This window comes from Acanthopagrus latus, chromosome 8, assembly GCF_904848185.1.
Source record: "Acanthopagrus latus isolate v.2019 chromosome 8, fAcaLat1.1, whole genome shotgun sequence".
Classification (NCBI taxonomy): Eukaryota; Metazoa; Chordata; class Actinopteri; order Spariformes; family Sparidae; genus Acanthopagrus; species Acanthopagrus latus.
This window is the reverse complement of record NC_051046.1, coordinates 18,266,414-18,280,337: the sequence shown is the minus strand read 5'-3', so window position 1 is coordinate 18,280,337 and position 13,924 is coordinate 18,266,414. Positions and strand designations below refer to the sequence as shown.

The window sequence follows — 13,924 nt, the reverse complement described above, 5'->3', positions numbered from 1 at the left end:
TCGCCCAGCCAGCCTCTTGTCATTCCACTAGAGGCTCTTCATCACCGGCGCTCCCGCACACCTGTCCCTCCATCCCGACAGCAGCTGTGGAAATAATACGTGTTTAACACATTTAAAGAGGAAAAATTAAATAAATAAATTAAAAAAAATGGCAAGCAGCTTCACACGAATCTTGTCCTCCAAACGACATCTCGGAATCCTGTCGTTTGTTGGAGGCTCTGTAACGGCTGGATTTCTGCTCCACCGGGAACATGTCAGCGCCGGAGTCCCAGTACGCAGGAGGTACCCCGCCAGGTAACGTTACCCCAATATGTCCCTTCGGCTCCTTAAACACATTGCATATCATTATGTTTGTTAATATTAAACACTTCTTGATAAGTGGTGATGCCTGTCATCGACACCAATTAGGCGTAAATGTGCTCTTCACTACAATCCTGGTTTATGTGCAATTTAATGAAAAGGGCGGGGTGAGGGGCATCAAAGTAACCTTGCTAGCTAATATATATATATATATATATATATATATATATATATATATATATATATATATATATATATATATATGAGGCTCATTTCACAATTAAGCCCAACAACCTGTTCTTGAGGTTAGAAATGGAAAATTAAATAATACAAAAATATGTTAAATTAGCAGGTCAAAGCACAGTAGGAACAGTCACTTCAAAGCACCGTTAGCTGCATGTTAACAGTAACTAAGGTCGTCTGTGTTACCGTTAGTGTGTTTCTCCTGATTTTATTCTGTCTCGATCATCAAGAAGATCATCGATCAATTTACAGACACAAGAGAAAACATGCCACACTGCACAAACCGGACTCATCAATTACAGCTTTAACATGAAATAAGTGTTAGCTGGGTAAAACCTGACACACATGACATAGAGCCGTGTCTGCTCTCACTTGGATTTTTTCCCGCGCCTGTACACAAGGACACATAAATGCCTCACAACTTCTGCCGTGACCTGTTTCTCCTCAGGTGACCCCAGGTATGTTGTATGACATTAGTGTTTTCTGATGAATGGGAGCGGGGGAGATAAACAGCGGGATATTGCGTACGTGTCCCATGACACACCGACATTATAAAGCAGTGCATATGGAGATTAAAACCTTATCTGATTCTCAGATATAAAACCTGCCTGAGTGTTGCATAACAGTCACACAGATCACACCAATACAAAGTGTTAACATGAAAGCGATGTATTTCTCTAAACAATATGAGTGGTCACGGACCTCTAAACTGAAATAAATTGAAATGGCACACAAGATATATTTAGTCCAAAGCTTTTCACAAAAGAAAAAAAGAACATAGTGCTTCATATGGGGTTAAAAGTGGATACAAAATATTTGGCTAGATCTGGCTGTCTTACCTTGGAGTTGAAATTCTGGTTAAGGCAGGTGAATTTGAAATTCTCAGTTTTCAAGGATGGAGAGATTTGTTTGTTTGTTTGGCTGTCCTAAAGGCGCAATATTTTTACTGTCTGAAAGTCAATGTACATAAGATAAGATGTAGTAGTCTCTTATACATGTTTCATCTGTGTTGTGCTCTCTTAGACCTTGGATGTTGGTTCAGTGTGGAGGAAATCTCGTCTTTTTTAAACACGTTTTCTCTCAATCATCCTATTCTTGTACACTTGGTTTCAACCAGCACCTATTTTCTTTGGTAATATATTGATTGGTCTTAATTACTTTTTGATTAATGGTTTAATCTATTACCCCCAATTGATAAGATTTTAGGTGTGTTATTACTGAAAGCGTATGACACCCATGACTAAAATAGTCGTACATTCTGCCATAGTGTTACTTATGAACTGAATTACAGCAAAAATTAGGGATGCACAAAATATAAATGATAAATGATCGGCCTGATAATAAAAAATATACATTATCGGTAATTGGCAGATAATCAAATTATGGCCACAAAGTAGAACTGATAATACAAAGCAAAAGTGCTTTAGTTGACTTAACAAGTGTAGCATTTACTAGAGATAGACTGATTATTAGGGATGCCTGATATATATTGGACGGATAAATCATCACCCAAGTTAGATAATCGAAAATAACAACAACAAAAATGCTGGTGTCGTTTTCATGACATCAAACTGCCGTCACACACGTCCAACTTTATGTTAACAATCAGTCTAATGCTAGGGAAATGATGATAAGGCTAATACATAAATACAATTATAGTTGTACGTAGGTGGGTTGAGTTGCTCATGATGGAGTGAATTCAGCGAGTTGATACTAACCTGAATCTGCCAGCGCTGGGCCAACATTTTGTCTGCAGCCACCTGTGTTTTCCTGGCTTTGAAAGACTGGTAATGTGGTGCTCCCTTGACTAAGGGGTTGTTGCATCAACCATAGGCTACAGCCTTTGTTGCATCTCTCTCTCTGTCATTGACCAATGAAATTACAGTCTTTCCTCTGTAATTGATTTGTGGTGGCATGGGGTAATTTTTGATATTTGTTCCACGCCCATTCCGTTTTTTCTGTGGTGGCCTCATATTAAAAGACCAGGAAAGACATGATAAAAGGGAAGAGGCCAGGCTTCTTGTGAATTGAGGAAAATAGGCTTATTGACAAAGCAAATTCAACTTTTGTCATTGTCTATCTGTAACAAACATCTCCCTTTGGACTAATTTCATCACCAGCAATGTTTTTTTAAAGCTTGTATAAGGAACTTTTTTAGTTGATTCCGATGGCCTCTCTAGACAAAAGTGGCGACTGTGCAACAAAGTCAACTTTTGCGCTGCACCATAACATCACGCTGATGGTGGTGTTTGCTTATGTAAGTCTTAATAGACAGTGAAATTGAGACTGTTTCAAGTTTTAGCACATTTAAGTTTGGAACAATTACAACATCTCATACATTATATTGTGTCATGTTGAATGTCTTGGTCCTCCGTATCTGCTTGGCAGACAGCAGGAAACAGGAACCCACAAGCTACTTAGTCTGTGCTGCTCCTGCAGTTTTAGTCTTTGCCATGCCAACCCCAATTTAATTCCATTCTTGGCCATAGAAGTGTATTTTGTTTTGGATCAAAGCCAGTCTTTGACAGCAAGTTCTTTTCGTTTCCATACCAGTGTGCCTAAACAAACCATTTGAAGGTAGAGGTGATTAAGTCTTTACTCTCTTAATGTTAATTTGGCATTATTATTTCACTGAAAGACTTTCAGTACAACACTTTGAACATCTAATGATGATATAAACATTGATTATAGTCAGTGTCTTGGTACTGATGATTGTACAATAGTTGTAGATCGTACAATTTTTTAAATTTTTATTATAAAGCCCACAATCACAAAGCACTTTATTAGTATTTACAATGCCAATATGATTTATATTAACAGCCTCACGTCCCTGTATGTGCTGCATCATCTCTATCTAAAGTAGTAGCCGTCTTTCACAGCAGGTGTCCCGTAGCCAGAAGGGCACTGGTTTTTGTGCCACATGGAAGTGTCCTGTATAGTGAGTCACCCTCTCTGCACCTGCTCCAAGGGCACAGCTCCATGATTAACTTGTGCCCACACTGCCAAAAAGAAAAAAATGTTTCCCTCTCAAGGATCAATGCAATAATATGTTATCTTGCATTTGTATGTGTGCAGTGCGGAGTACCCTGACCTGCGCAAACACAACAACTGCATGGCAAGTAACCTGACACCTGCCATCTATGCCAAGCTGTGTGATAAGGCCACTCCCAATGGTTACACGCTGGACCTGGCCATCCAGACGGGTGTGGACAACCCTGGGCACCCCTTCATCAAGACTGTGGGCATGGTGGCAGGTGACGAGGAGTCTTATGAGGTCAGACATCATGGTACCTTTTTACATGTACATGGAAGCACCCTGTTTTTAGCTGAAAAGAAGTGGCTGGAACATCTCCATGTCTATTGCAGAACAGTTGAGGCTGACCACCGCTTTCCCAGGCCACTAGTTGGAGTTGCAGTGACAGTGAAACACTGACTGCCACTCACTGTCCAGAATGACATACAGTAGTAAATACAAGTACAAATGTTGATAAATGATTGCAAAATTGCTTTAGTGCAACCAAAAAATGAAGTCACCCAATCCTCCTGTCTCATTTCAGTGGAGGGAGTACTACAGCACCAGAGAGGGAGAGTTTCAGGCTAGGACACCTCTTTTGGGAAGTCTCAGTGCCTATCTATAATGAAGGTCTAACTATACTTTCATTTTAATGGCATACTTCCTTTAGAGGCCACAGATGATCTAGAACTTCTTAGAGTAGTCAGTATATTGTTTAGTCTGATATAAACTATGGACATGAGTGGGGACCAATCAGTGGGAGTGTTAAGGCTCCAGATGCAGGTCAAGGCGTGGGGAAGGATGTGTCATTCAGGTTGCATCACTCCTGAATGTATCCAAGTGGCCGGCTCATTTTTGGTTATGGACTTGTAGCTAATGTTTATTAAACTGTTTCTCTGAGATGTAATGACTCATCAATACTCCCTGCTTTGCACATGTGTGGGTGGTTCTTCTGTTTGTGGTCATTTGGGTGTGGTATTGCTGCTGCTGGTAAGTAGAGAGACGTGCTGACCTGCAGTGTGTAAAAAGATTTTTTAATGTAGATAGGAAAACTATTAATGTAAAGACCATACTACAGTATATAGTCACACCCTTGAGACCACACAATATGATGCTTTAGATTGCACTGTACAGTGTAGAAGTAAATTCTTATGGGTTGTATTTATTTCTGGTTTCTTGCTGCTTTTTTGTTCCATTATCACATCTATGCTATTGTCATCAAAAGTCATTAAGGTCATGTTTTGATACACATGTGTAAGCTGGTTCTACAAAATATCAGTACTGTATATGTTTGCCATGACGTACATTGATGAGGTGAACCAAATGTGAGTCTTTCTCCATTGTTTTGTAATTCTGTATTTTTACATTCTGGGTCTCTTTCAGGTATTTGCAGACCTCCTGAACCCTGTCATTAAAGAGAGGCACAATGGTTATGATCCTCTCACTATGAAGCACCCCACTGACCTGGATTCCAGCAAGGTAATAACATGATACTGACACACAGGATGGATATCACAACATCACATATAAACAAGACCTCCTATGTGCAAAGGATGTCATGTTAGCTGGCATGGTGACTGGCTACTTTTATCGCTGTGTGTTTACTAGTGTGGTTAGTCCCAATTTAAATGGAGTAGGCTAACAAAAAGTTTAACTGTTATCTATAATAATCTCATCCTGTGTGATTGAGTCTGCTTCCAGGAACAACCTCAGCCTGTATTTTTATTACTAGAAGTCAAATCAGTCATAAAATGACAGAAAATGTTGAAACACAAGATATGCAGAGTATATGAAGAAATATCCCCTCCCTGTCTTTGTTTCAGCTTCAATCAGGCCAGTTCGACGAGCGCTACGTGCTGTCGTCCAGGGTGCGAACGGGCCGCAGTATCCGTGGGCTGAGCCTGCCCCCCGCCTGCACCCGTGCAGAGCGCAGGGAGGTGGAAAGGGTGGTGGTGGACGCCCTCGCTGGCTTGAAGGATGACCTGGCCGGGAGGTACTACAGTCTCGCCCTGATGACAGAAGAGGAGCAGCAGCAGCTCATTGATGTGAGTGAAGCAGGGATGCTGCCACTGATGACTTGCAAAGCAAATGCAACATCTTGATTGATTTTTTTTAATTCATTTTTTAATTCCTTTTGGTTTGGCAGTGTTTCAGTAAACAGTCATTAAATTTTGCAAAATCACTACACTTTACACACTATACAGGCTAATGCATCATGTTTATAATGGCTCAGTTGAGGCTTGATCCAAACATAGGTCTTTTACCTTGGATAACCAAGAGCTTGTTTTCTTGTTTTTGCAGATTGAGTGTCCAACCATAGAGGGTGCAGTATGCTGTACAGATCTTATGAGAAATGTATAATTTGTGATAATAGGTGATGAGCTTTTAGGCTTTAAATGAAATTGACTAAAATATTGACTTGACTTCACAGATACAGACATTTTCCTCACATTATCAGAAATGAGTGAGAGCTGTGCCTGCCAAGACATTTTTCTCCCGCCCACAATGAGAAAGATTGAGAAGATTATTGAATTCTTAACTCTCTCAACCCTTGTTTCCCTGTGACAATACTGTCCAATCTAAGTTTTCACTGCTTCAGTCAAAGCCATTGTTGGTGCTTTGATTATAAAACTTTTGTTCTCTTTATTTACAACAGGACCATTTCCTGTTTGACAAACCCGTGTCACCCCTGCTGACGTGTGCAGGCATGGCTCGTGACTGGCCAGATGCCCGCGGTATCTGGTAAGTGAAAAACGATGAAACAAGCTTCTGGCAACAAAATTGGCTGTAGAAATAAAGCAATGAATTGTTTGTACATAAAAAATGATACTCTTTTGCATAAAGCCATTGTTGGTTTGATAAACCAGCATTAATTGAGCATGTTGCTTTTCTGTGAATCTGATGCTTGAACCAGCCTGACAGAGTCAGTTTGAGATCTGAATTCTGCAGCTTTGGATATCAAGAAGTCCAGTTGCCTACAATACAGCACTTAGAATTTGGATATCAAGTTTATAGCTGCCCTGATTACGTCACTTGTTGTTTTAAGGTAAGTGTCCTGTTCTCTGTATTTTAGACAGTGACATCAGTATATGAATGGTCAGGTACACTATGAAGAAAAGCTGAAGACTTTATCCTATTTATAGATTCATCCAGCTCTCTAGAGTTAAATGGTGAGAAATTAAAAGCGCTCATTACATTGATCTGAAATTGAGGAAATGCTGGAGGTATTCTTGTAAGAAATTGCAATATTATTAATGATATTAAATAAAATGTAGTTGATTTCATAGAATGGATCAATTTGTCCCTTTCCAACTTTCTGCAGACAGTCTAACTGATTTCATTTTATTGTTACAATCATATTTTCATAGGTTGGATCATATTCTCTGTATTATTCTCACTTCCTATACTGTTTATCCAAGGTTCTTGGTCTTTATATAGCTGTTATGTTTGACAGGAGAGGCAATAATCTGAGTCAGGCTATTTGTATCTGATTTATAGCAGATTTTTGGGACGTCATTCATTTTATTTTAGGGGATGATTCTTGCATTTTGACAAACTAAGATTCAGTTAGATCCGCTAGGATTTGTACAAAGCCTTTCCTCTATTGCTGAAGGCTGGGACCAAGTCATACAAGGAATTATGTAACGTTAATCTCCCTCTGCCCCAAATAAAGCCAATCTTTTCATGCTGAATTTGTTATTTTTCATGTTTAAAAACTCTGTCCATAATGTAAATGTGAAAAGAGTTTACAGTCTGTTTTAGAACTTTTATGATTCCTATCTGTCTGGCATGCACCTGTAATGTTGTCTCCCTGTTGCTGAGCTATGGTGGAGGTGTATTAGCAATGCGGACAATGATCCCTCAGCACTGAGTTTCAGCATGTACCCAGGAATAGCCCAATGCAACGTGCCAGCCAGCCAAAATCAATCACCAGCCTCCCTCCTCTCTCCTGCCAGCCGTATCAGCCTCTCCTCTCCTTAATAATTCACCTTCACTTCATCCCTCCATCATCTCTTCTTTCAGATCTACTGCCAGCTTTCTTTTCCCATCCCTGGCTCATTCTCTCCCTCCTTTTTTCTCACTCTCTCACTGCCTATATGTTCTGCTCTACTTTCTCTTATTTTTGCTTGTCATCACCCCCACCTTTCCTATACTCTTTTTTTGTTTCACGGCCCTGCTGTTCTTTCTGACTCTCTCTCTCTCTCTCTCTCTCTCTCTCTCTCTCTCTCTCTCTCGCTCTTTCTTCTACCCAGCCTGCTGTCTCCATAACCTATCCATTACATTATTAAATCTAACACTATCAAGGAGCTCAGTGTGGACAAAAAGCCTCTGTCGGGGCTGATATTAGCTATGTGAAATATCCAGCTTGCCCTGAGATCTGTACTTGGAGGGGTCGTTGGGTCATTGAAATCCAGTGGATGCTTCCCCCTGGGGAGCATGAATGTGTTCAGCATATTTCACCGTAGTTTGCTTTTCAGATTTGTTGTTAGATATATTTAAGAGTTGAGGGACTAAAACCTTAATTACTAAGATACTGCATGTCATGAATATTTATATCAACATTTATGGGAATTTCAGTAATTCATTTTTGCAGCATCTTGCCATCTGCATCACGCCTTCGTACTTTTATAAGCTCCCAGGTTTTATTTTGTCAGATGTATACTCTAAAGACCACAAGTATGTATCATTTAATCCAGTTGTAGTTTCCATTTTTCAAATTGGACACTTTTGTATGACCAGACGAACCTTCTGACATTACACCATACAAATTCCATAGAGCCCCATCGCTAGTGAGCCTATTGATAGCACCACTGTCTTCACACTTATTTATATACTGACTTTTTAAATATTTGGAAATTTCGAAGAGATGTAAACCTTTCTTTACTACTGACAAAATCATGTTGACAAGTTGTGAGGTCTTATTTTGTGTTGTGTTTTATGAGGTGTCATGTTTCTTTGAAATCGATACCATGTTATATGGCCTTGTAAGCACAGTGTATTGTAATGTCATTTATGTGTGACTACCATGTGTTCATATCTGTATTAACTTAATATAGTAAAGTTGTTAAAAAATAACTAAATATGCAGTGAATAATAAAGGGATATCAGCTCTGTATTTAAGTTCCCTGGCCACTGCATCCAAATAAACAACCCCTCCCTTTTTGGAGCACTTTGTCTGTCCAGTGCTCCTTGGGGCAAAATGCAGAGGACAAATCAATCTAATCAGTTGGGCTCAATATGATATAGCTCAATATAACTCTTATCTGTGCAGGCACAACAACAACAAGACATTCCTGATTTGGGTCAATGAGGAGGATCACACCAGGGTCATCTCCATGGAGAAGGGAGGCAACATGAAGAGAGTCTTTGAGAGGTTCTGCAAAGGCCTCAAAGAGGTATGACTGTGTTTGGGGGGAGGGTTGGATCATTTAAGATGTTGAGATGAGAAAGAGATGATGGCTGGGATTAAGAAAGGAGACTGAACTTTTGAACTGTCTTGCGATTTTTCTGTCTGATCTACATGCACTATATATACAATGCATCTCTGGATTAAGAAGTATATTGAACAACCATCACAGTTGATGTTCACAGAGGCACAGACTTTACCACTTTACTATAGTTATTTTGTAGCAGTTAGGTGTTAGTTGTTCACAATTAAACCAAGTTACTGTATCATAGTGGACCATTTGAAAATTAGGCACAGCATGTTTAAAGAAACAATCTCTCAGACTTTCATTTGTTCTCTGGGCTGGAAATATGACGACAAGCTGTATTTACAGAGATTCAAACAGTGCCACCTGTGTAACGTCTTTAAATTTGCACGTTTTTGAGGATTCATCCTTGGTTGTCCTCAATCTTTTCTTTGTTTGTTTGGCAATAGTAAACATTTACTCCCAATGCTAGTAGAGACCAGAAAAAATAGTAAGCAGGTTCCAACTTAATTGAGCTGAAAAGTTGTGCACTGCTTGTAGTTTTCATCTGAAATGTTGTCACAGACATCCAGTTTGTAATAGTTACTTACCAGAAATCTTTTATTGAACTAAAATATGTGAGATTATTAAGCAGCTGTAACCTGCTGCTATCAGGTGGCTGTAGGGATTAATTAGCTAAAAGGGAGGACATTATTACAAGTGTGAAGTATCTACTGAGGGCAAACTGCTCATCCTAGTTCTTTCCCTGCCATAGAAATAAAACCTGTAGAGAGATGCACAAAAACACTGTCCAAACATGGTTGTGCAAACATAAATTATTTATCCAAGCAGTCCAAGTTCCTTCTTAGAAAGAGAGCAAAGAACAAATGCTGCAACATGTGGCAATGCACTGTTACATAGTGAGGATTTGACAAAAAACACCTCAGTGCTAGTGTCTGTGTCAGTCGGCTCCACCACAGTTTATTCATCAGTCCTACAAGTCTTCAACTCTTCATTTACTCCGAAAAATCTAAAAATGATCTAAAAAAATCAGCTGCAACTAACAGTTTGCTTTGTATTAACATTGTATACACACCCATGAAAAGTGCCGAAGGTCAGAGATTTTATGAATGAAACACACCCTCATTGTACTGTGACTCTCTAAGGTGGAGCGTCTGATCCAAGAGAGAGGCTGGGAGTTCATGTGGAATGAGAACCTCGGTTACATCCTCACCTGCCCCTCCAACCTGGGCACAGGGCTCAGGGCCGGGGTCCACGTCAAACTGCCCCTGCTGAGCAAGGTAACACAGTCGTTGTAATACAAAGAAAATGCTCACACTTCAGTGGATAACAAGGGTAATTTGCTTTGGTAATCTATTTTGACTCATATTGATGGAAAAACAGAGTACCTGTGTGGCTTTTAGCACCAAAATAGTGAAAGCTTAAAAATAAAATAATTAAAAATGTTAATAATAGGGCCAAATTAGTTGTTTTTTCCCTTGCATCTATTGCCAAATGTCTCTTTTATGTTTCCAGATGTTTTTATTTAAAATCTAAGAGCTTTTCGAAGGTGACTAGACTCGATTTTCTTGATTTAACTCTCATTCAACAGCGCTTCTTCAGTTCAGTTTTTATGTGAAGCAAGTGTCTCACATTGTGTCAGATGCTTTGAACTGTGCTGTGCCCAAGAGAAATGCCCCCTCCCCTTCTTGCAGTTTATTCAGCTAGTCAGTCTACTCTACAACATTTTTACCAAACAACTGGAATATGCAACACTGTGTTTTTGTTTATCCTGTAGGACTAGGGTCGTAAGATTTATTAATGTTGCTGGTAAAAGTTTTCATAATGTCTGAATGTTGCAGATAGGTGAAAAAAAATAGATTTTCACATGTAGTAATATGGTGATAAATGTGCCTTGAAACTTGAACTGTTCTCATTCAATGCTTAGGATCCCCGCTTCAGTAAGATTCTGGCCAACCTGCGTCTGCAGAAGCGAGGGACTGGTGGTGTGGACACGGCTGCTGTGGGTGGTGTGTTCGACATCTCCAACCTGGACCGCCTGGGACAGTCTGAGGTAGGGAAACCCATGTAGACCTGTAAAGTGGTCAGGGATTAGTGAAGAAACTGGCCAGTTACTCTTTCTTGAAAAAATCTAATTAATTAGACTCAATATTTATTGCATCAGTGTTGTCAGTGTAGCATTTAAACCGTCTCAGCTGTGTTACTGTGGAAGATCTTTTTTCAGACCAAATTGAGGAGAGGAGAGGAGAGGAGAGGAGAGGAGAGGAGAGGAGAGGAGAGGAGAGTGTCCTTGTCCAGATTGTGCATGTAGTTTGTCTTTGTTATGTTCTCAGTCATGCTGTCACGCTTGTGTGACAGAGTCAGACACTACAATGAAGCTGTTCTGTATTGTTGTTCTCCTCCAGTGGTTGGAGTGCAGTGTACTAACTCATCGCACTATAGTGCAGGTTGAGAAACACTTACCTCATTTTGAGATATGACATGTTGTGATTGCTTCTGTCCAAAAGAAGTGAATCCATGACTTTGACATAGAGAGGTTTAAGTATTTGAATGTAACTGGACCTTTGCAGCTGTCTGACTCTAACATCCATTCTTGATTTAAGCTTTATTGAGCGTGTGGGCTTTTCAGTGCAGGCTAGTCCTCCATCATCCACTCAGGAGAGGAGCACTCTGAGGGTGGAGATGAGTATTTTTTTTTGTGTGTGTGTTTTGGTTTTTTTGCCTTTCTGGCTTTAGTTGCAGGATAGTAGCAGATTGGATTCGAACCCTGTGCTGCTGCAGCGAGGACAGGGCCTCTGTACACAGGACTCGCTCTCTACCCTCTGAGCTACCGGGCTACTTGGTGCCCCAAGCCAACAAGTTAATAGATGGAGGAAAAGGCAGAGTAGGGACAGCTGGAGCAAAGTGCGGGAAAACAGTAATAAGAAGTTGTGCCTCTTTTAGTCAGTCAGAGCAGATACAGTATCCCTTATGTACCAAGCACAAATCTTCTTTCATTATGACTTTATGTGATGGATTAATCAGTATGAATTAAATTAAATGTGGTTCTCAATAAGCAAAACACACAACATATCTGAGGACACTTGTGTTGTTACACACATTAACATGTTAAAGAATCCCTATGGCATTTTACAAATAGTATGTTAATTGATTTCTAATTCTGGATGTGAATAAGATTTTATCCTTCTTCATTTGTGAGCGTGTACACAAATCCTTACTATCTTCAAACTGTGCAACTATAGTTTATAGACCTCACAGCTGACACAGGTAAGGCAAGTATTTGTTTTGGAGATGAGCTATTTTTTTTTTAAATTTACTCGTTTAGAGAAGGCATTCCTTTTAGAGACTCATTTAATCATTTAGAGAAGGTTATTGGCCTCTAGTTGATGCTGTCTCACAGTTGTGTGTGTCTCACAAGTGTGATGCATCCCTCCATCAGGTCCAGCTAGTGCAGACCGTGGTCGACGGTGTCAACTACCTTATCGAGTGTGAGAAGAGACTGGAAAGAGGTCAGGACATCAAGGTGCCCGCACCCCTCAAGCAATTCAAGTAGACACTGACCCCTGACCTCACCTGCACAAACCTCTGGGCACACACACATGCACAACACTCCGCTCTGTGCCCATAGATATTATGAATATCTATGTCATTGCCTCTTTTATTCCTACTACTTATCTAATCAACCTTCCTTGCCCTTCCAGTATACATCTCTATAATATAATCGACAGTATATTATACGCAGCTATCTGGCTAAACCAAACCAGAGTCCCAGAATACTGCATTGGACTTCATTGTGTTTCAGGTGCTTGAAGGTTTTTATCTTTAAACTCAAAGCCAAGCCTAGCTCTAAAATTGCAGCAAAGATTAATGACGGTGCACAAACTGTAGGCTGTTGTAACAGAGCAAAGATGGCTGTGGGTTTGTCCGTCTTTGCATGGCCAAACAGTATTTATGGCTCTGCTCCGAAAGCACTCCTGCACCCACCAAACCTGGCTTTACCCCTCCTCTGTCCCTTCCTGACGCATGTCTTATACTCTGTCTTTTCCTCTCATTCCTGTGTGTTGTTTCATTCCTACTATCTGGTGCTTGTGTGGTCCATCCATCAGTGCTTTACTCTCCATTGTAGAGTGTATGAACACAGTTTCTTTTCACGATTTTGAGTGGATTTTGAATGTAGATTAACAGGGTAAGATACTCCTCCAAAGGATTTGTACGTTTGATGACACACTGATGTCAAAAATGTAATGTTATAACACACACTGGCCAGGCTGGATTCTGTACTGTAAGCGAATGAAGCAATATCATTCCAGCTCATCGCTGAATGTCACACTGTAATGAATTTTATTAAAGAAATCATCTATTTAACAGTACCTGCTCTGTCTGTGTCTCAAAGTGTTGATACAGGATTGCTTTTTTAGCTTCTACGTGAGCTGGACTTAATTATTTGGTATCTAGGAGGATTTTGCCCAAGCATGAAGCCCAAGCTTTGGGTAACTATGGTAACATAGCTCGAGGAGCGTGATTGCGATCAGCGTGGTTGCATAGTGTCATGTGACAATGTTCAGTCAGAGGCATAACAAAACTGTATTATGCTTGAGAGGCCGGTATTCAGGGTTCTTGTTTTGACAGAACCAAGACACTGAACCCTGGCAGATGTCAGATTTCAGTGATTTAATTAATCGTTCATAGGATGAAGCTTGCAACAACAAATCCCATGAAAAACAACAATAAAAATTCATCATACTGTCAAGTATTGCCTGTGCATATAAAAGCACAAGTTGAACCAAAAATGAATATTCAGTCATTGTCTACTCCACCCATAGCCGATGGAAAGCCTGATGAAGTTTCGTACTCATAACAAAACAGCACTGCACCATCCTCCTGAACAACAGAGCAAGATGGGTACAGTGTATTCCATCCAAAGTGGATGCACAAG

The 13,924-nt window shown here is 40.1% G+C and overlaps 1 protein-coding gene across 1 annotated transcript; it reads left to right on the top strand.

Moving 5' to 3' along the window:
* The first annotated feature begins 1 nt into the window (after position 1).
* On the top strand, positions 2 to 13,358 carry ckmt1 (creatine kinase, mitochondrial 1). The gene is made up of 9 exons (XM_037106484.1): positions 2 to 294; positions 3,619 to 3,817; positions 4,940 to 5,035; positions 5,380 to 5,601; positions 6,213 to 6,298; positions 8,829 to 8,952; positions 10,134 to 10,268; positions 10,916 to 11,041; positions 12,428 to 13,358. Exons 1-9 carry the CDS (start codon positions 149 to 151, stop codon positions 12,539 to 12,541), a joined length of 1,248 nt encoding a protein of 415 aa, XP_036962379.1. The 5' UTR covers positions 2 to 148; the 3' UTR covers positions 12,542 to 13,358.
* The last annotated feature ends 566 nt before the right edge of the window (positions 13,359 to 13,924 follow it).